This window comes from Echeneis naucrates, chromosome 4, assembly GCF_900963305.1.
Source record: "Echeneis naucrates chromosome 4, fEcheNa1.1, whole genome shotgun sequence".
Classification (NCBI taxonomy): Eukaryota; Metazoa; Chordata; class Actinopteri; order Carangiformes; family Echeneidae; genus Echeneis; species Echeneis naucrates.
This window is the reverse complement of record NC_042514.1, coordinates 15,679,724-15,699,546: the sequence shown is the minus strand read 5'-3', so window position 1 is coordinate 15,699,546 and position 19,823 is coordinate 15,679,724. Positions and strand designations below refer to the sequence as shown.

Sequence of the window (19,823 nt, the reverse complement as noted above, 5' to 3'; positions counted from 1 at the left end):
ATGAAAGTCTAAATTTAATATTGGACCATCAGACAGGTGCAGAGAAGATCCACCTCACACCGGACGGGTTTCCAGATTTAGGCATTTGGAGATAAACATGTTTGAGAATGTGTTATTACACATTTCCTCTGTGTGACTGAAAATTAGATTTCTGTGCCTCAGTCGATGTTACAGCTGCAATAAAATGAACCTCATGACGCCGAGCAAGCAGTCGGCAAGAAAACAAGGCATAGCCAAACACGCTCTTATGGTTAACACACACACACACACACACACACACACCACTGACAGCTGACAAACAAGGAGGAAATTAAATTAGATTTGACAGCTGTTTGTTGTTTCTCACTAGGTTGCAAGGATCCTTGGAGTGACTCCAGAACTTAAAGGTCAGATGGGTGTGTCCTCCGGTCTGGAGCTGGTGACGCTGCCCCATGGACAACAGCTGAGACTGGACCTGATGGAAAGGTACACATTTTAAACACATTATACACACACATGTCACTGAAGAAGGTTTCCATGACATACCACTCTTCCCGAATAAGAAAAATGAACGTAATTATACACACCTGGAGCCCACATTGGCCATCGAAAGGAGCGGTCCAACCCAAGGTGTTTCACGCCGTACATAAAGAACTAGCTTAGCATAAAGGCTGGAGGCAAAGGGAAACTGCTAGCCTGACTCTGTCTAAAAGTTAAAATAACATTAGAAATTTCCTGTTTTGTTATTACTGAGTAAGTAATTTAATATAAGTATGAAAAAAAAAAAATGAAATACACATTTTGATAGTATTTGTGACTTTGACATGACTTTGACATTTAATGACAATCATTAAAAAGAATTTAGGTGAAATCAGATGGGACTCCGGCCAAACCTACCTACTACAGGGAACAGGATTAAATCAAAACATCCTGTTAAAATAATCACAGTTTATCACATGCACAGAAGGTTGGGAACTGGTTTTGACTGGTTTAACTGAAGCTGCTCTAACTGAAGGCTGACTCACAGGGGTTGTTTTATTGTACAGTCCCGCCTGACACACAGACTGAAGAGGCTGGTCCTGCTCCAGGCTCTCAGAGATTAGATTGGAAACACACATGGACACTGAGTTGATAAGCTTCCTCTTGCTCTCCCCCTTTTACTCTTCCAGGCACCACACCATGGCAATAGGTGTTGCCGTGGATATTCTGGGATGTACAGGCAGCGTGGAGGAGCGGGCGTCTACGTTAAATCGTATCATCCTGGTTGCATTAGAGCTGAAAGACACAGTGGGCGACCTCTTTGCTTTTACAGCCCTGATGAAAGCTCTGGACCTGCCTCAGGTAACATGCAAGCACGCATGCAAGCACGCATGCAAGCACGCATGCACGCACGCACGCACGCACGCACGCACGCACGCACGCACGCACACATTGAAATCGTTAATGTCTGTTCTGTTCTGCACAGATCAACCGGTTGGAAGAAACATGGACGACACTCCGTAGGAACTACACACAGACCGCCATCAGCTACGAAAAAACACTCAAGCCTTTTTATAAGAATTTGTATGAGGGCACAGGTACTTCACACACACAGAGCCACTGGTTTAACATATTAAATGAACAAATTAATTAACTGAAAAGTCATGCTGTTCAAAAATGGTCAGCTCGACATCAAACTTTCAAATAAGTGTATCAAAGTCCAACACAAGGCGACATCCTTTAAAAACTGCTTTAAAATACCCGACTGATCCTTTAAAGCAGCTATAATCATTTCAGGAAACGCCAGACAGATATAGTTAGTGACTGGTGAACATTTATCAGTTAACATTGTCCAGTTAGTGTTTTTAAGTTTGCTGAGACCCAAAACAGAGCAAAAAGAAAGTGGCTATTATACTAAAACATGAATTAATGTAAGAGTAGCATAACACATAAAGGATAAGATAATCCTTCCTCAGTCCCTCAGGACCGAGGACCTTTACGATTGGGAAATAAACATCTGCTTGTTTTTAATATTATATTAAATTAATTATGGTTAATGTAGACCTCAAGAGCTGACAAATATCTCTAAAATCACTAAGGATCTACAAAATTCATGGTTTTGCTGTGTTGATTTTGCTCATTTAAAGTGTATACTAAGACAATTGTGGGAGTGTGAAAGATAATCATTAATGAGAGATCACTGTAAAACAACTAATATTTTACTCAGTAGTTTCTCGTTTCATTGTAATTTCACAATAATGTAATATTTATAATAAGTGAGCGACTGCATAAGGAATGTCACTGTGGCTCTGAAGGAAACAGAAGATTTACTTAACACCTCGTCTTCACTCACTGACCTCCATCTCCCTCATCCAGCCTGCTCTCCTCCGGTGGTCTGCGTCCCCCTCCTGCTGCCGCTCCTCACTTTGATGGAGCGCCCGACAGTCACGCCTGAGGGGGCAGAGCTCTGGGAGACCAGTGACCAGGGCTGTGACATCATGCTGCGTCACCTGGAGGCTGCACGTGATGTTGCACACAACGCCCAGAGCTACACAGCCAACGCACAGAAGATCTTACAAGGTGAACATGAGTAAATCCAGGTGGTGTGACTTAATCAAGAACAAAAAACGTCAGATGTTTTCAGTGTCATAAAGTGAGTTTCCGTGTTCCTGTTTTCAGGGTTTGAGGTTGATGAAGACCTGCTGGAGGTGTTCAGAACAGACTTTCAGCTGCGGCTGCTGTGGGGAAGCCGCGGCGCATCAGTCAACCAATCAGATCGCTACAGCAAATTCAATCTTATCCTCACTGCATTGTCACGGAAACTGGAGCCTCCACCTAAAACACAAACCTTAATTTGACTTCATCCAATCCACCAACCCTGGAGCCAATAAAAGTGACCAAAATCACGTCAGGCAGAGCAGAAACCAGCTGCAGCCGAGCAAAGGAGGAAGGAGGAGACGGAATAAAGCCGGTGAGGTTGTTGTCAGTCCGTCGCGCTCTCACTGCCACAGTACAGAGCTGCAGCAGACAGACGCTGATCTCCTGCAGACCACAGTGAGTAACTCAGCTCTGACACAGTGAGAGCAGCAACCAGACAAATGACAGGTTGTTCCTTTATTTACATAGACTTTCATAAAGACAGTCTTACCTGTCAGCCTCCGGCCTCAGTGATGCTTCAGGTGTGTTCTGGTCTGAACTGGACTCTTTTATACCCCAAATATCAGGAAGACAGCGGTATAAACAGGCCAACGGTGACTCTACAACAGTGTAAACCGACAAAACAACTTTACAGAAAGTAAGAAAAACAAAAGCTGTCATCAACTTTTATGCCTCTGAACATTTAATAGAATATTTATTAGTGAGACGAGCTGCTCTGAAAAACAAACAAATCAGTTTGACAACAAGAAGGCCGGCCTCATCAGCCCGTCAGCTACAATCATGCTTTACTCACTTTCATTTTGGTGAAAGCAGCAGCTGTAGCTCAGACTTGTCCTCAGTGTGACAAAAGACAAAAGATAAAACTAAAATTCAAGTAGAAATGAGTGTAAACACTTATACACTCATACATCAGTTATACACTGATATCCATGTTTTACCGCTCAGGCTTTAGCTTTATATTTTTATTATGACATTCAAGTCATTCCATCATTTAGTTTCCTCAACACAACTAAAAGAGCTCAACAGCAAATAATCTGTTTGAAGGTGGGAAGGAGGGAAATAAATCCACAAAGTCAACTCCTGTGACTAGTCACGATTTTGATCATCAGTTTATTTTTTTTAATATAATTGATTCCTCATGTCTGGAAACTTTTTACATCTGTCCCTGCGTGGCCTTTGAGACAAAACCACCTGTTCCATTTGTTGCTGGTTTAATAAGTGGAGGGAAAAGGTCCAAAAGATTAAGAAATATTTTGCAGCGAGGTTCCCTGAAGCGGTTTCACTGATTAATTTTCTTCAAATCAGGAGATCTACAATGTTCCCTTTTTTACTACATTTACACAGGAGCAACTCAGACACTTGTGTGAAAATGTAACTAAATGTTTTTTTGTTTTCCTCTGTCTTGTTTTGTACAGAAACACAAAAACAATAAGAAAGCAGACTATTTTTTTTTCAAAGGTAGTTTAACGTGAGAGATTAAAGCTGTACATATTTGAAGCATTAGCATGTTAATAATGGACTGTACATATTTTTCTGTAGAAGACTGACTGTGTAAAAAAAAAAAGTGAATGAATTTTAATGTTTATATTATTATGAACTAAGGTGGTAAGATTTAATAAATACGTTGTATGAGCTGTTGAGGTCGACTTACTGTGTGACACTGAATATTTCTGCTTGTATAGCTGATTTTTTAAACTGTGCGTTACTTATTAAAATAGTTCTTGTCATATTTAGTTTGATCAGTTTTGCAGGCGATGAATTCTGCCCGGCGAATTATTTTGAAGGTGAAAAGTTCAAGTTTTTTCAAGTTTTCAAATTCAGGCGTTAAAAGACAGGTGAACATAACTCACATCATGAAAGTCACAGAAACAATTCATTGTTGCTTATTTTATTAGAACGATATCTTGGAAGAAAAAAAGCATTTTGTTCACAAAGTGTCTGACAACATTTAAAGTAAAAAGATGTGCACAACAATATGGAAAAATGTACTGCCATTGGTTATTAAAAGATATACAACATGGTAAAAACACACACATTTACATGAGTTTGACATGTTAATATCCCTCTAAAGCATCTTGTACCTACTGTTCTCATGAACTGGAAATGTTTGTGTTGATGCTGTTAAAAAAGGGGGGTTATGTGAAGTACAGTTTGATGGTTTTAACCTTTCCACAGGACACACATGACAATGGGAGTTAGAGTTAGGGGTTAGAAAATGAGGAATGTGAAGAACGTGTCTGGTTTTTGCTTGACGGTGAAGAGCAGCAAACTCAGTCACTTAGGAGGTTTCAGACTTGTTTGCATGAATTAATTGCCAACTTTATCATGTTCAGCATTTCAAAGTTCATTTGTTACAAAAAATTGTTGCATCATTTTCAGGATTACAACACAGTGGGTATTATACTCTCAGCGCAGTTGCTAGGGGAAAACATCAAATTAGTAGTGTACTGTGAATGACACAGATTCTAGACATAGACATAGACACAATTCATGTGAAAAAAGTCCTTCTGCTGTCACCATCAGAGACCCTCTTCACAACTATTATTAGCATTGAAACTATTTACCTCAGTTTATGTACTTTAACAATAACTTCATCAATTATCAACAAGAAATGGCGACATTCACTCATTGTCTATAGCCGTTAATTGAATATCTTTGGGAGGTGTTGATGAAGCTAGATTTGAAAGTGGAAGACATCACCTGGGCTTTTTGTTAGTTTTGATAGGCATCATTCACTACTTCATCAACCAGAAGAGAAAAAGTAAAATAAAATCAATCATGAAAAATAAATGGTTGCAGCCCCAGTTGCTTCAAAACATGTTAGATTTAATAGTATGACTGCATTTCCACTGGAACAAATAATGTAGTGTACTTGATTATATGAATCATCAATCAATCTCTGACATGAGCTCTGCAACAATCAGTCAATTAATTGATTCGTTAATGGTCATTAATCTGCAACCATAACAGAATGACTGATCTTTGTATTTTACAGGGAAGCTGGTTCTAGCTTCTCAAATGTGAGGAAATGATGTTTACAGTTTTATTTCTTATATACAGAAGTAAATAGGTATCTTTGGATTTTGGAAAATTTCAGCAGGTATTTCGCACTGTATCAACAGACAATGATGAGGGAAAGAAATATAATTAATAATGAAAATAATTGGCGCGCGAGCAAAAAGCATTAATCATCATCATAATGAATCATCCATTATCAGGTGGCACTTGGTATTCCAAAGGTCTTTAAATGGACTAAACATTTTTGGAGAATAAATGTAAAGACATTTCCCTCTGCTTCTTTTACTTTTGTATTAAATGTCTCTCACTGGTTAATTTCTAAAAATAACTGAAATACCCCTTTACTCTTCAATAAAAATGGAGATAGTAGCATGACCAGGGAAAAATTCAAGTAACAACATTTACAGCATCATTCTGTACATTTCACAGCTTCATCGTAGAAACACAGATTACAGCTGAGGCGTGGCCACCTGCTGATCATATTACCTTGATATAAGAGCTGCTAGTGGCATTTCTGTCTTAAATAACATGAAAAGGAGGTTGAACTTTTGAGTCAGGCATGCCATTTTGTTATCTTTTTGAATATATACAGCAAGTTTTCAAGAGAAAAATTAATTTGAGATTCCAGAAAATCAGGCAAGGGAAGTTGGTCATCGCTCAGCAAGTGTTACAAAAAGAGTATAAAAACATTGAAAAAGAGAAAATTAGCTGAGCTGTTTGTTTCTCGCTGCTACACAGTGCTCATTCATAAAGATCACACCTCTCAGCAGACAACACAGACCTTCAGTCAGTCATTCATTCATTTGTTCATCTGATTCAAATGCTGTAGTACTTAAGGGCAAAGTGCATCAGTTCAATTCAAACCTTGTCTCTCATGAAGAGGGTCAATCAAACAAACCTAAAAACAGTCACCATGGAAACACATTCAGCATAAGAGATGTTAAAAATTACAAATCATTCAATGGTATAAATTGACGTCATGCATGTAACACATGGACACATTACATCTGCAGAAACCCAAACAGGAAGAATGTAGTGTTTTTGACCCATCTGGATTTCCGTGTGTGTGTGTGTGTGTGTGTGTGTGTGCCTTGTTGATACATGCCTGCGTGTCGTCACATTCACAAATACAACTGATTAAATGGGGAAAAAAAGACTTTTCACGGAGATGCAGTTGAGTCCTACACAGATGCAAGAGAAGTAGCTGATGGGAGATGGCATCCCTCCACAGTAATACAATATTAAGTTTTAAGGCAGAGTTGGACCACAACAGCACCAGAGCTTTCTTGTGTGTTGTAAAGAGGCCTAGTTCAGCTGGAGTTGAGCAGTGGTTTTATGAAGAAAGGCCGCCACTTGCTGGTTGACTGGTGGAATTACAACCAAGGGAGCAAAGAGAACAGGTGGGAAAAGAAAAAGAAAGGAGGACAGGGGAAGAGAGGTCCTGTTTTCACCTGATAGTCCTGCTATCTGCATAATGAATAGCTCTGATTTTCCCCAGCTGCTGTTTAGGAGACATGACATTAAACATAGATTAAAAAAATAAAATAAAATAATAATAATAATCATACTCATGCTCGAAGCTCAAGAAAACATCACCACAATGTGTCATCCAACATACGACAAGTCCAAAGTTACGCACGCACAACAAAGTCTCATTCAAAGTTGATCATGTTTGGAGGACAATTAAAAACACATTGAAAACATGCGACTGTATGAGGGTGAGGGCAGGCATGAGGAGCAGAGTGGCTCAGGCAGGCGGACATCACCAACAGAGCACAGAGAACGATGATGATGATGATGACGGGGGTGAGTTGGAGCAGTACAGCACTGATCGTGTTAGTGGCAGCAAATAGTGGGAGCACACCTGAGCCTGACAGCTAAACCCTGATATTCTGAACTTTAAATCAACTGCTATCTCTCACCAAGAGCTGCATCAAAGTGTGGGAGGGAGTTTATGTGGCGGGAGCCTGATTTATGAAATATGAAACAAGTGCTTTATCTTGTAGGTTCACTCGTGCTTATAAATAAAAGCATGATAAATGGTTTAATCACATGCTCCACTTACTTGGTGTTTTCAAAGCTTTCAGCCGCATCAATGACTTTGTCCAATGAAAAAGAGTTGCTGGGCTTTTGTGTCATCACTAACTTCACCAAATAAGTCAACCTTGTGATTAGAAAATCAGAGAATATCTTTCTAGCCTGAGGAGCTCATTCATTTGAGTGAAAATCCTGCCAAAAAAAAAATCCCGCAGTTGTAGCCACTTTAAAAGACTTGGGAAGACTTCACCTCCAACACTTCAGTCAGCACCTACTGAGAGGTGAAAAGAGAGCCACTGAATTGAATGAAGAGGAAAAGCTGCTGCTGGACTGCTCTCTGTGACCTGAAACATTCAAGCACACATGCATGTTTTATTTTCCCATTATCCCTATCAGTGCAGTTAATTCTTAAGCATGCAATTATTGTATTTGCAATCAAAGGCTGAAACATCTCCTGTGACTTCTCTAATTGGGACGGACCTTTAAATGCAAATGCTTGACTGTTTGAGTTCACAGAGAAGAATAACTTCTGATTTGCTCTTAAAGCAGCCTGTTTGAGAGCTGCAGAGAAGTCCCACCTCTTCAGGTGCTGCTCTAACTTACAGTTCAGGTCGGGACATCTCCTGTGAGCACCGGTTAGACTCCTACGTTAAGATATCAAATATATTTATACCTATTTGTAGCTTTGGGATTTGGGTACAGTAAGCTAGTCCTTTTTCCTCTTACTACCCAAAATGCCTTGCTGATCATGGATATGTAAGCATGCAGACATGCAAACCTGACTCCCAGCCCACTTCCCATCTCTTTCCCTCTCTACCTCTCTCTTTCCCAGTATTTCTCTCTCTTTCTCGACCATCCCCACCACCAATAATCAGCAATCAGCGTGAGCCCTCCACCAGCCAATCAAATCGCCCGGCCACCCTGCAGCCCTCAGGAACCTGCAGTCACATAGAGGAGAGATCCAGTTACTAAAACATGTACACCAAGACACAAGGCGCACCCACAACAAAACATGACTGAAGTCAAGGAAGAGGTCTGTGTTTGAAGAGTCACCCATTGAAATGCTCACAGTGAGCATCTGCCAGTTCACTTTATCTTTAACTAAATAATGAAGTGAAAGCATCCACAACATTTGAAGTATTGTGCAGACTGTGTTTGTGCTACCAGAAGTCAGAACTGCTATCACAATTCTCTCTGTTTGTTTGGTCCGGGAGACAAATTAATATCATGTGTTACTTGAAATCCATTGAATAGACTTTGAAACACTGCTGCAGCTGAAAAAAAAAAAAAAATCATCCTGTCTAATATCACTAACACTACTTTTTTTAATTATTTATTAACTGTAACATTCAGTAAATGGTTTACATTGCATTACATTCTGTAATATAGTTGTTGAAAGATATATGGCAGCAGAGTGTACTGACAGTTCTGTCATTTTGTCATTTAGGAATTTTCCTGTGAAGACATAACTCATTATTACTGTCTATACAGCATCCTCCACAAGAGGGGTTAGCAACACATTTACAGACACAAATCTGCTCATCACTACATTAAAGTTTTATAAACCATTTATTAAATGTCTATATACTGCCTATAAATGTTGGACAAAGGGGTGCTTATAGTCACTACAGGAGCAATCTATTCTAATCATTTCTGTTTGAGCTGAATGTGGCAGAGGTTCTGCTTGTTGTGGTTTGAACTGATAACACGATCATTCAGTGTAATAAGTGGTAGTGGCTGCTCCCAGTTGGCTGTTTTCTATATAGTCACTCAGTGTTTGGCTGCCATGATGCTGCACCCTTGTTTGTACTGGAAGCTGTTGGCCGAAACAGCTGCACTGCAGATGTGGTTAATTTTGGATAGCAATGGACACTCTAATAACCAGAATTTTTAATCAGCAAGTCTTTCACTAGCAGTACAAGTGCATGATAACATTAACATTATTATCAGAACAATCTGGTGCAATTTCCTCCATCTGCTAAAGTTAAACGATTTTTATACCATATGTTGCCATTTTGTTATTTATTTATTTTTTTTTTACCTTTTGAACCGCTGGCTGGTGATTTTTCTCTATTTTTTTACTCTTAAAAAAAATCCATGAAGAGAGTTCCAACTCTGGGTGTATCTCAGTGCTGTTTGGTCTTTAAATATGATGCTGAAATCAACTGAAATCGAATATATGACTAAAATAAACTGCCGTTAAATCAATATTCACCTTCTCTGCCATATTATGATCAAACGCTGCCTATCTAGAGGTTGACAGGGGATTTATGGAAGTTTTCTACATTGCCAAATGTGTTTTTTTGCTGGATGGAGATGATGGCTGCTTTCCAAGAGCTTTAGCCATCACAGTCAATCAATGAGTCTATGATACACTGCCTGAGCAGCACTGCTTCCCTAGAGCAGACTGCTCAGACGCTACAGGATTCACTGTCAGAAAGTGACAAGATGGTCTGGCCAGACCAGCTGCTTAGCATGCTAACTTCAGTAGAAGAATACAAGCAGCTCTCGATGAGCAAAGGATTTATATTTGATACTGAAAGAGCTATGTGGCAATCACAAAAACTTGCATAGAGCTCCTTTAAAGATTTTTTTTTGTATTTGTATGTTTTTAGCAGGGGCATTGCTTACTGAAAATAATCCAACAAATTCAAAATTTCAGCAGTTTTTGAAACTGCAAAAAAAAAAAAAAAAAAAAAAAAAAGGGGTCAAATAATTTCTCTGAATTTAAACGCATTGTTGGTTTTGATCTTCTCATGGGATTTGATGACAGTAAGAAAATATGTACAATAGTACTAGTATTATGTGTTCAGCTCTGCTATGTGAAGAGAGACAATCTGAATACCTGTCCAACAAATGGTAAGAACATATCATGTGTTAACCATCAGAGGCTGAAGGCAGACAACCCTCTTTAAGCATAGTCTGACCCTCAATGTGGCACAGATAACAAAAAATTTTACATAAAGATAAATGTGTATGCACACGCACACACACACACACACACACACACACACACACACACACACACACACCCCCCCAGACAGTAATCAGACAAATAAAAACAACACATAAATCCAAAAACCTTCAGATCTTAGTTTTAAAAGCAAACAACAATAATTAAAGGAATGAATAAAAATAAACTGTGTCTAATATATTACATTAAACAATCTTAAAACGCTTTGATCAATAATGAAAATGCCTTGATGCAGGCTCAAACAGCAGTGGAGACACACAGCAAAATGCCTGAAATACAATATGATCATCACACAAACACCATCAAATAGGTTTTTATCCTATTTGTCTTCTTGCACAGGCACTCGTCTCAAAAATTGTCCCACAGATGTGAGAGAAGAAGGACAAATAATGAAGGGACAGACTGAGGGGTAGAGAGATGGAATGGAAGTCAGAGAAGAGAAACAGATGAATGTCCATGCAATTGTCTTTTTCCTTTGTGTGGTTATGAGGAAAGGAGAGCGGTGATGGAGAGAGTGACAGATGAATGGCAGAAGAGGAAAGAGGACAGTGTAGCTTCATATGTAAGTGACGGCACCTTTGCCATGTTTCTCCATGGTGATTTCTACATAGGATGTGGGGACATAGCCCTCCTCGCCACTCTGCTTCCTTGCCCTTGTCCAACCATCACCTTTATCCTCCTCGATAATGTACAACACCTGAAAGCAACGACAGAACGGTGTCTGTGAACCTTAGACGACCAACACAAAAAATCTTACATAATGGGATTTCTTAAGAAGAGATAAATGGGAAGACTGCATAAACTGTACATCATAAAATGTAAAATGACCATTACCTCATTTTCTGCCATCACCAGTGTCCCCTCGTTCTGACCTGTGAATAATACCACAGTGAGGTTGAACACACAGTAACACACAGGCTGTTCTTTGTCAAACTATTGGAGATATCTGGTGAATGGACAGTGAGCTGCCATGTCAGACTCAGATTTGATCATCAAATGTCATTTTTGGATTTAGTGTCTTGGACCCTCAAAATTGTTGCCCATTAGTTGATCTTGCTTTTATGTTGGTGCAGATAAAAAAAAATCAATTTTTTATTTTTATCACAACATATTAGAAACAAGTAGATAATGTAAGACTGGCTGGTAATATCAAGAGCTTTCAGGTGGTTAAATAACCAGACTAGTTTCCAGCAAGCACTAGTTGTTGACACAACTAATGTATCACTGTTGCTAGTCACCTTAAAAATCCAAGATGGAATGATTTTCTGTCAAAATTGCTTCACTTCATTTTAAATTTTACAGTCACAGATGAGTCTGGAATACATCATGGCAGCGGCTGCTGGGAGATAAGACAGTTATTTTGTGGTGTTTATTCTTACCATCAAAGGAGTACAATGCTTTGCAGTGACCAATGACTGGCAGTGGGTCGTCGTCATCAAATTCATCATCAAACTCGTGAGGATCGAGGTTTGGGTGTCCAGGCTTTGGAGGACTGGAGCGGTGCTGAGGTGTGTGATGCTCCTGGCTAGTGTCGTCTGTGTAACTACCCTCAGGGCTGATGGGAAAACAGGCAGTTGGAGTCAAATTGGTGTGTGCATGGGTGAAATACAACACTGCAACCCAGTTATATACAATAGACATTACGTTTACTTCATGTGTGCAGGAACATTATAGAAGAAACCACCAGTGAAAGGATTAAAATAATTTCCCCTGTGGTGCTGATAAAATAATTTTTTATGTAAAGTTTAATTTATATGAAATTATTATTAGTGTTTCCTAAATGCATTAGTTCACTGATATGACAATCAAAACCTCTGTAATGGACCAGTAACACAATATAAAGAACTCTTCTATTTTGAATCCACACTTCTTAGACCAAAACAAACAAAATACATCATATATTCTTGTATTATTCTTGGTTAAAATAATTAAAGAAGTGGCTCATTTATTTTGAACGTTAGGGTCAGAGGATGTGTGCGTGTGTGTGTAACAGGGTTTGGAAATATTTACCTTTCCCTGCCTTGAGGAGTGTGATGGTGGTTGTCAGCACTGTGTCTTCTGTCACCTCTGGAGCTTTGCTTTCCCTCCACCTCAGATAACCAAGTCTGTCAACAGAGTGAAGATGATGCCTCTTTCCTGGTCACAATTCTATATGGTAATTGACAGTGCCATCATTCACTCTACTGGTACTCTACTGGTGCTATCACCACCGCTGATCCCCAAGTTACACATATTCAATAATACTCCAAAGTACTGCTTGACTCTGTCCTCTCACTCTTCTTTACCTCATTTTTATGGATTTCCGAGCGCAGCTTCTCCATGTTACAGATTGTCTCTGATATTTTAGGCTGCAGGCTGCTGGGGTCTCCCATTTGTGGATTTTTCTCATACACATCCTTCATCTTATTCAGGGCATCTCTGTCATATAAACACAAACATTCAATAGAGTTGACAGAGTGGACAAATGATGAAAAAGTTCATAACCACCTTTTCCAGCTATCACATTGACTGTTCACTACAGTCAGTCATCTCAGCTGAATTGTAACTTTACATTTGAGTGATAATTAGAGGCTGATGAATTATGTCCCTGATTACTACATACAAAATATTAACAATAAAGCAACCAATGAGTGAAGAAGCTCACTGGTGAAGTGACATCCTAAAACTACAGATGAGGAGTCATTATTTAGCTTCTGACCTCTGATCCATCTCTTTCTGGAGTTCTTTGTTGAGCTCATCAATCCTCTGCTGCAGCCGCTTCCTCCTCTGCTCCGGGGGTAAGTGACTAAAATCCTCCAGTGATGGAGCCTTGTCAGAAGAAATACCAGTTAGCAACTCTTTATTAGATTTAAGTCAGTGCCACTTCATACCAAATCAGTGTCACTAGAAGTCAGTGGTGTTAGGGAGAGATCTATTGAAAGTTAATGACATCCCTGACTTATGCATCCTGTAGTTTGGTCTGGTTTTTGCCTCTTTTTGAAGATGTACTTCAAATAAAAAGAGATTTAATAAAAAGCATCCTGTATTATTTTTGTGCTCAAACTTAAAAATAGGTATAAAAAAAAAAATAGATCATCCGCTTCTTATTAATGCAACTTTTCAGCCCCCACAACCCCATTTTCAGCAACATAAACAAGGAGCAGAGCAGCTGGTCGTCTTTTTTTTATTCTTTTATTCCCCAATCATTTTAAGGTCTTCTCATTGGTGGCTCAAACTGTGGAAACAGTAACTGTTCTAATAACGCATCAGGAATGAGCAAAACACCCGAACAATGCTATTTTAACACTCGGCTGAACCTGGGTCTTTAAAAATAAGGAGGCAAAAAATCTCTTGTTGACTATTATATGACAAATGGCAGGGCAACTGTTCTACCTGGGAGTGGGAAAACTATCACTATTGGGATTTTGTAACAGATGCAAAGGGAGGTCCTACATGGTGACGTCTACACAGCTGGGCATTCTTATTTACTACTCTACACACACACACTTACCATCTTAACTGACCACTGACGCATTAACCATTACAGTAAAAAGAGACAAACAACATGGTATGCTGGTTAGATGGAAGTATGTCATGCAGGCAGTCAGTCAAATCACAAACCAGTTTGTCAGCATGTAAACCAGTAAGACCAGTATGTGCTGCCAGCGTGACTGTAAAAGCTAAAAATCTAACTTAAGTCATTGCAAACCAGGAGGTCAGTTAGAATATATGTATATTTAAAAATATTTACTAAAAGGACACTTGGTATTTAATGCACAGGCACTACAGAGTGTTTAATCTGGCCTCCTGCTTGGTAATAATTCACTTTCACTGCCTTCATCAGCACTCAGGAAGATATTCGAGTGAAGGGACCAAGCATTTACTGGTTAATTCCTTCCTTCCATGAGGAAAAGATATTTTAAGTGAGTAGAATAGGTTTTTGGGCTGGTTTATAAAAGAAAAATCATTCTGCTAGAATGATGATGGGGGTAAAATTGAGTTTATGCATCCACGGCAACAATTTAAAATGCATGTTTGTTATTCCTCTCAAAAGCCTAATTCTACAATGAACTATTATCCAAGGTGCTCTGTGGAGATTCTGAGTGCTAGTTTTTACAGCTTGGTTCAATCTCTTATTTCATGCAAAACCAAAAGAACAAACATTAACCTGCTGTTGGTTTCATAATATTCTGCCTGGACAGTAAGGGAACTTTAAACAAGTGCAGTGATTCCTGTGTAAGTGAAGAATACAAATGTTTGTTGTAAGATAGTTGTTGCTTTTTACAAGTAATAGCCACAGGGAACTCAAGTGTGTAGGAACACTTGATCAAATTCCCTGGCTTTGTCTGACTGTGATCAAACCAACAGGCATTTGAGAATGAGCCAATCACAGTGGCAGGAGAAAAAGCCAATGTTGGCTCAACACTGAAGCTGGGTGTTATTTACAAGTTTGTGTCAAGCAGTTTGAAAGCAGAAAGCTCTGCTTCATAGCATACTGACAAGGCTGGTAGAGCAACACACACACCACTGCAAACTCAGGCCAGAGCATCAGACCACACACCTGATCTTGGAAACACTTTTTCAGCCCATTTCCCCTCACACAACATTGAAACCATAACATCTAAATCCCCAGGCCAACACCATACACCCCCCATACACACCATGTATTACTACAGATCCTCCATCTCCACATTTGAGCAGAAATCTGTTTTATGAACAAAAGTAAGTAAAGAATCACAAAGACAAAAGAAATAAAAAGGATGAAGAAAAACATTGGCGAGAAACAGCCAAACCAAGAAAGAAACAAAACAGAATGAAATGAACAAGACAAACAACACAGTGTCTGCAAGTTTCACTTATAAAACTTGAAATATTTATTAGATCTCCTCAATGAGAGGAAGATTGTGTTCTGGGGAGAACTCAGATTCCTGCTGAGATGAACTATACCTTTAAATAATATACATACATATATATATATATAAATAAATCAATGGAATCAACGTGCAGGCACTGCATGGAGAGAAAAACCATCAACATGTCTTAATCCAACACTGCAATACAACTTCCTGTCTCACCCCTCTCTTCAGGACCCTTAAATTCTGGGGGATTCTGGGCGCTGTAGTTTTTATCTCAGAGAGATAGTGGCTCACAAGGTCAGAATTGAACCGGGGTGGAGGGAATAGGTGGGAGGTGGGACGAGGACGGGAAGAGGAGGAAGGTGGTGGAGGGGGAGAGGAGGAAGGGGACTGGTGGGGGAAGAGGAAGAGACGACAAAAGTAGAAGTCAGGACATTACATTCTTTGCATTTGTGTTGCGTTGTCAAGTGCCTTAATTATGGTTTTTATGACTGGGGTGGGAGTGATCAGTGATCTTACTACAAATGGAAGTACCTGAAATGCAGAAGATGTGTAATTACATTTAATGAATGTATTCAGCAAATGTGCACTCATGTCAAAAGACCAGGAGGGGTTTCCCAGGTTTCATAAGTGTGGTTGTAATGAAATATCACCACTCTCTTCATTATATTAAATAAATCATTTATCTTACCATTTTAATCTCAATGGCCAAGATCACAGGATTTCAACTTCACCGCCACAAAACAATGAGGTCACCCTGTGTTTAACAATTAAACTAGTCCGTATACACAAACACACACCCTAGCCAACACACTGGTTTATGACACTGTGAGGCAGCTGACGTTGCAAACATGAACCAACAGTAGATAGGTAATGATTACCCAACATGGCCTGTATTGAGGGGGGCAAGGTGCAAAGAGTGAATCAGAGAAAAGATAAGTAAGATCGTTGTGTTCTTATAAACAATGGAAAAGTGACAAAAACCTTTAATTTAGGTGTCTAGAATGTGAAAATCTAGAGGGAAATAAGAATATTATTTTAGATAACATTTTGATGTAGGAGATTAACAGCTATCACGGGCAAGGATGGAGAAAAAGAAAATAATTCTGGAGGATATGAAATAAAGTTGAATGATACCCAGCTACAGGTTGGCATGTGTTCTTGTGTGTGTGTGTGTGTGTGTGTGTGTGTGTGTGTGTGTGTGTGTGTGTGTGTGTGTGTGTGTGTGTGTGTGTGTGTGTGTGTGTGTGTGTGTGTGTGTGTGCATGTGTGTATATATATGTATATATATATATGTGTATATATATAAACAATATAGACAAGTAAGTATACTTAAATTTTTTCATTTTTCAAGTAATGTCCCTACTTATGAAAAATATACTATATATACTACATTGTTCAGATTGATTGAAAATTGCTGTGTCTATTTCGTGACCATGCACCATTGGTCTGAAATTACGAGTACCATTTATTCATTGTACCTTTGGTTTCTTCCCAAACAGCCAAAGCTTGTTCTTGGTTCTGCTCATTTGGTGTTTTTGGTCAGATCGTGGTGCCGGCGCCCCATCTCTGTCTCCTTTGGGTGTGTTGCTGATGGTCCCATCTGAACCCGTTCTGCTCAGGTTCTGACTGAAGTCCTCAAAAGGGAAGTCACCCGGGGGATCAAAGCCAGACTTAAATGACTCCACAACAATGGAAGAGTCCTGGGAAGAAAGGCAGCCAAAAAAAAATAATGGGGAGATACCAGACAAGCTGAAACAACTATTACCACCTTGCTTTCTCTCCATCCTTTCCCGATGTTTAGTATCACCTAACTTTAACATGACAACTTCTTTCTTTCATGCATCCTTTCCTCCCTCTCGCACTTGGTCACATACCCTTCGCTCATCGACAGCTTTGGCAGCAGAAACCATTCCTTCTAAACATTTAGAGATGATGGGAATGACTCTCCGCTCCGCCTCAGCAAAGCTCCGGTAAGTCTCTCCAAGCTTTATCGTCCGACGTTGGTCCATGTCTTGCAGATTCTGTAACATAGTGGAAATAAAATATTAAACAGCACTTTTGCAAAGCTCTAGGTGGTTAAGCGTGTAGATCCCTCCCCTGGATAAGTCTGATGACCACTCAGTATGTTAGTAACAGCCTCAATGAGAGAGACTGCTACATTTATCGTTTGACAGGAAGTTGCACAGATTGCAACGCTTTCTCTTAACATGACACAGCCTTAATTGAGACATTCCAATAGATGGACATGGACAATGATATCACCTACTTGTTAAAATGTATATGTGCAGATTGAATAAATTTTTGGTTTTTTATTATTGTCCCCCCCCCCAGTTTTTTTTTTTTTTTTTTTTTTGCTTATCCAAGGCCAAGTAGTATTGTAAGTCAGGAGTCTGGAACAATAGAGCCAGCGATAATCAGATTGTCTACATAGAAATACTGTCTGTAGAAAGCATTTCAGACCTCTGCAAATAAAATTTCATTGGATTATTGCTTTTTAATTTTTTAACCAGTGTTTGGATTGTAACACATTTGCAGGAGGGTTAACCACTGTGAAGCTACAGGCCAACGTGTTTGATTTACCTTGAAGATGTGCGGTATAGAATTGTTGAAATGTTTCCACTGCTCTGCATTGAAGTTCTGAAGCTGAGCAGCATACTCGTTCTTGCTTTCGTCAGCCATGTGAGTCCGCAGATAGAACTGGGCTTTGGCCTGAACAATTATATCAGTACAAAACAATAGATCCATATTAAAGGGCGTTGCACCTATTCATAGTGTGTTTATAGAGTATAATGTGGCTACAACAAAATCTAAGGACACTAACATTGTTTACATGACAGGTTTTACAGAGCTGTTTTAAAAGAAATCAAGTGGTTTTAATAACATAAACAGCATGCATGTCACAAAGAAGAATCTGTTGTTCATCTCTTAAATCAGCAACTTAACACTCAAAGGAAACAACCTGTATGATTATGACATTTGGATTAAACAGTTCTAATACATTTGGTACTTATGGTTCTATGGCTCCACCGTTAAAACGTATTAAATGAATTCACTTAAAATTGTTAGATGGGCATTGCCTCATCTAAAAACAAAGGTTCTTGTACTGGATTTGGGGACTTTACTATTTATTTCCCTTCAACATTTAACATCATACACTGGATCTAATTATACAGCCAGTGTGTGGGAAACAAAAAAAAAAAAAGCAATGGTATAATTTTGGAGGCACCAATTACACTCTACTAACTTAAAGTAAACCAAAATACTAGGTATGATGACAGTGAAATGAATGTACTGTAATTATTATTTAGTTACTTGTATGACTTCAATGTCAAAATATAAAAAAGAAAAAAAGAAAAATGTTTATTTCCCACCAAGTTATAAATTTACTTGTGGCTTACACAACATAAAGACACAACATGTCTTTAGTCATCTGTTCACTGCAGATTGACGCCAATATTTTATACCAATGAGGGCTGAAGACAATTTATCAGACAACCTGTTGTTCATCTGACAGACGACTGGTTTACAGTAGCTGTGTTTGCAGTTGGGGACCCCTACCTTCTCAACTTCTGATTTCGTGGCATTGATGTCATTATCTAACCGCTCATAGGTCACCTGGGACTTCTCTGCTTCTTTACACTCTCTTTCAAATTTCCTTTTACTCTGAAAAAGAAAAAAAATGAAAACTGAATTTTAAAGTCACAAGAAACACAAAGAATACACATGAAAATCTCTTCATCACAATGCATGTCTCCATTTCTTGTCATAATAAAAGAGTTCTAAACTGAAAGAGAGCGTGAATGAGAGGTAAAAGAGACAAAGGGGGTAATGAATCAGAGAGAGAGATGGTTCACTTCCTGCCAGCCCATCTGGGTCACATTAGTCGTGGAGGAAATGCAGTGAATAGCTAGGACGTTACAGTCCAGTCACTAGGTAGTCACGATTAAAGTCATGCAGACCACACACTGAAATAGTCTAAATCAGATGTGCTGCAGTAAAGCAACTCAACTAATGGGCTACAGGCCAGAAAATGTGACTGGACATGTATCATGATATCATGTTTGAATTTAACAAATAACAGTTTTCCTGTGGAATCGTGGTGGTTAATGAGAACTCTAGTAATGACTAGCTTTTTATAAAATAACTTGGCAACTACAAATAAATGAGCTCAGAAATGAACAAATGGAATTTCTCTTTGAAGCCTTTAGGAGCCAAAAAGAAGGTTGTCACGGGCCAAATGTGGCACATGGGCCTTGCTTTGACTTGGGAGGAGCTGGTCCACTTTGTGGTCTGTGTGTTTCCTGGTCCTGGCCCCTGGCCTTGGTCCCTGTAGACTAGGA

General features: G+C 39.2%; 2 protein-coding genes across 6 annotated transcripts in view; one reads left to right on the top strand and one right to left on the bottom strand.

Annotated features, from left to right (window-relative positions):
- Positions 1–4,250, top strand: part of bcar3 (BCAR3 adaptor protein, NSP family member) — a 56,254-nt gene extending 52,004 nt beyond the window's left edge. For all 3 annotated transcript variants that reach the window (XM_029500570.1, XM_029500571.1, XM_029500572.1), the window contains 5 exons: positions 350–465; positions 1,149–1,320; positions 1,445–1,556; positions 2,335–2,538; positions 2,638–4,250. In XM_029500570.1, the coding sequence (XP_029356430.1) occupies positions 350–465; positions 1,149–1,320; positions 1,445–1,556; positions 2,335–2,538; positions 2,638–2,816 (783 nt within the window). In that variant the 3' untranslated portion in view covers positions 2,817–4,250. The remainder of the gene's footprint in view (positions 1–349; positions 466–1,148; positions 1,321–1,444; positions 1,557–2,334; positions 2,539–2,637) is intronic.
- Positions 4,251–4,494: 244 nt separating this feature from the next.
- The window catches only part of fnbp1l (formin binding protein 1-like), a 42,335-nt gene continuing 27,006 nt past the window's right edge, over positions 4,495–19,823 (bottom strand). The window contains exons 6-17 of one of the 3 annotated variants that reach the window (XM_029500575.1): positions 19,042–19,146; positions 18,064–18,192; positions 17,358–17,504; positions 16,962–17,183; positions 15,700–15,870; positions 13,344–13,453; positions 12,931–13,063; positions 12,656–12,750; positions 12,025–12,200; positions 11,480–11,517; positions 11,222–11,342; positions 4,495–8,609 (exon numbers count right to left, since the gene is read on the bottom strand). In XM_029500575.1, coding sequence (XP_029356435.1) covers positions 8,602–8,609; positions 11,222–11,342; positions 11,480–11,517; positions 12,025–12,200; positions 12,656–12,750; positions 12,931–13,063; positions 13,344–13,453; positions 15,700–15,870; positions 16,962–17,183; positions 17,358–17,504; positions 18,064–18,192; positions 19,042–19,146 — 1,455 coding nt within the window. In that variant the 3' untranslated portion in view covers positions 4,495–8,601. Of the gene's footprint in view, positions 8,610–10,381; positions 11,343–11,479; positions 11,518–12,024; positions 12,201–12,655; positions 12,751–12,930; positions 13,064–13,343; positions 13,454–15,699; positions 15,871–16,961; positions 17,184–17,357; positions 17,505–18,063; positions 18,193–19,041; positions 19,147–19,823 lie in introns of those variants that run through there. The other 2 variants (XM_029500573.1, XM_029500576.1) reach the window with 2 other exon arrangements.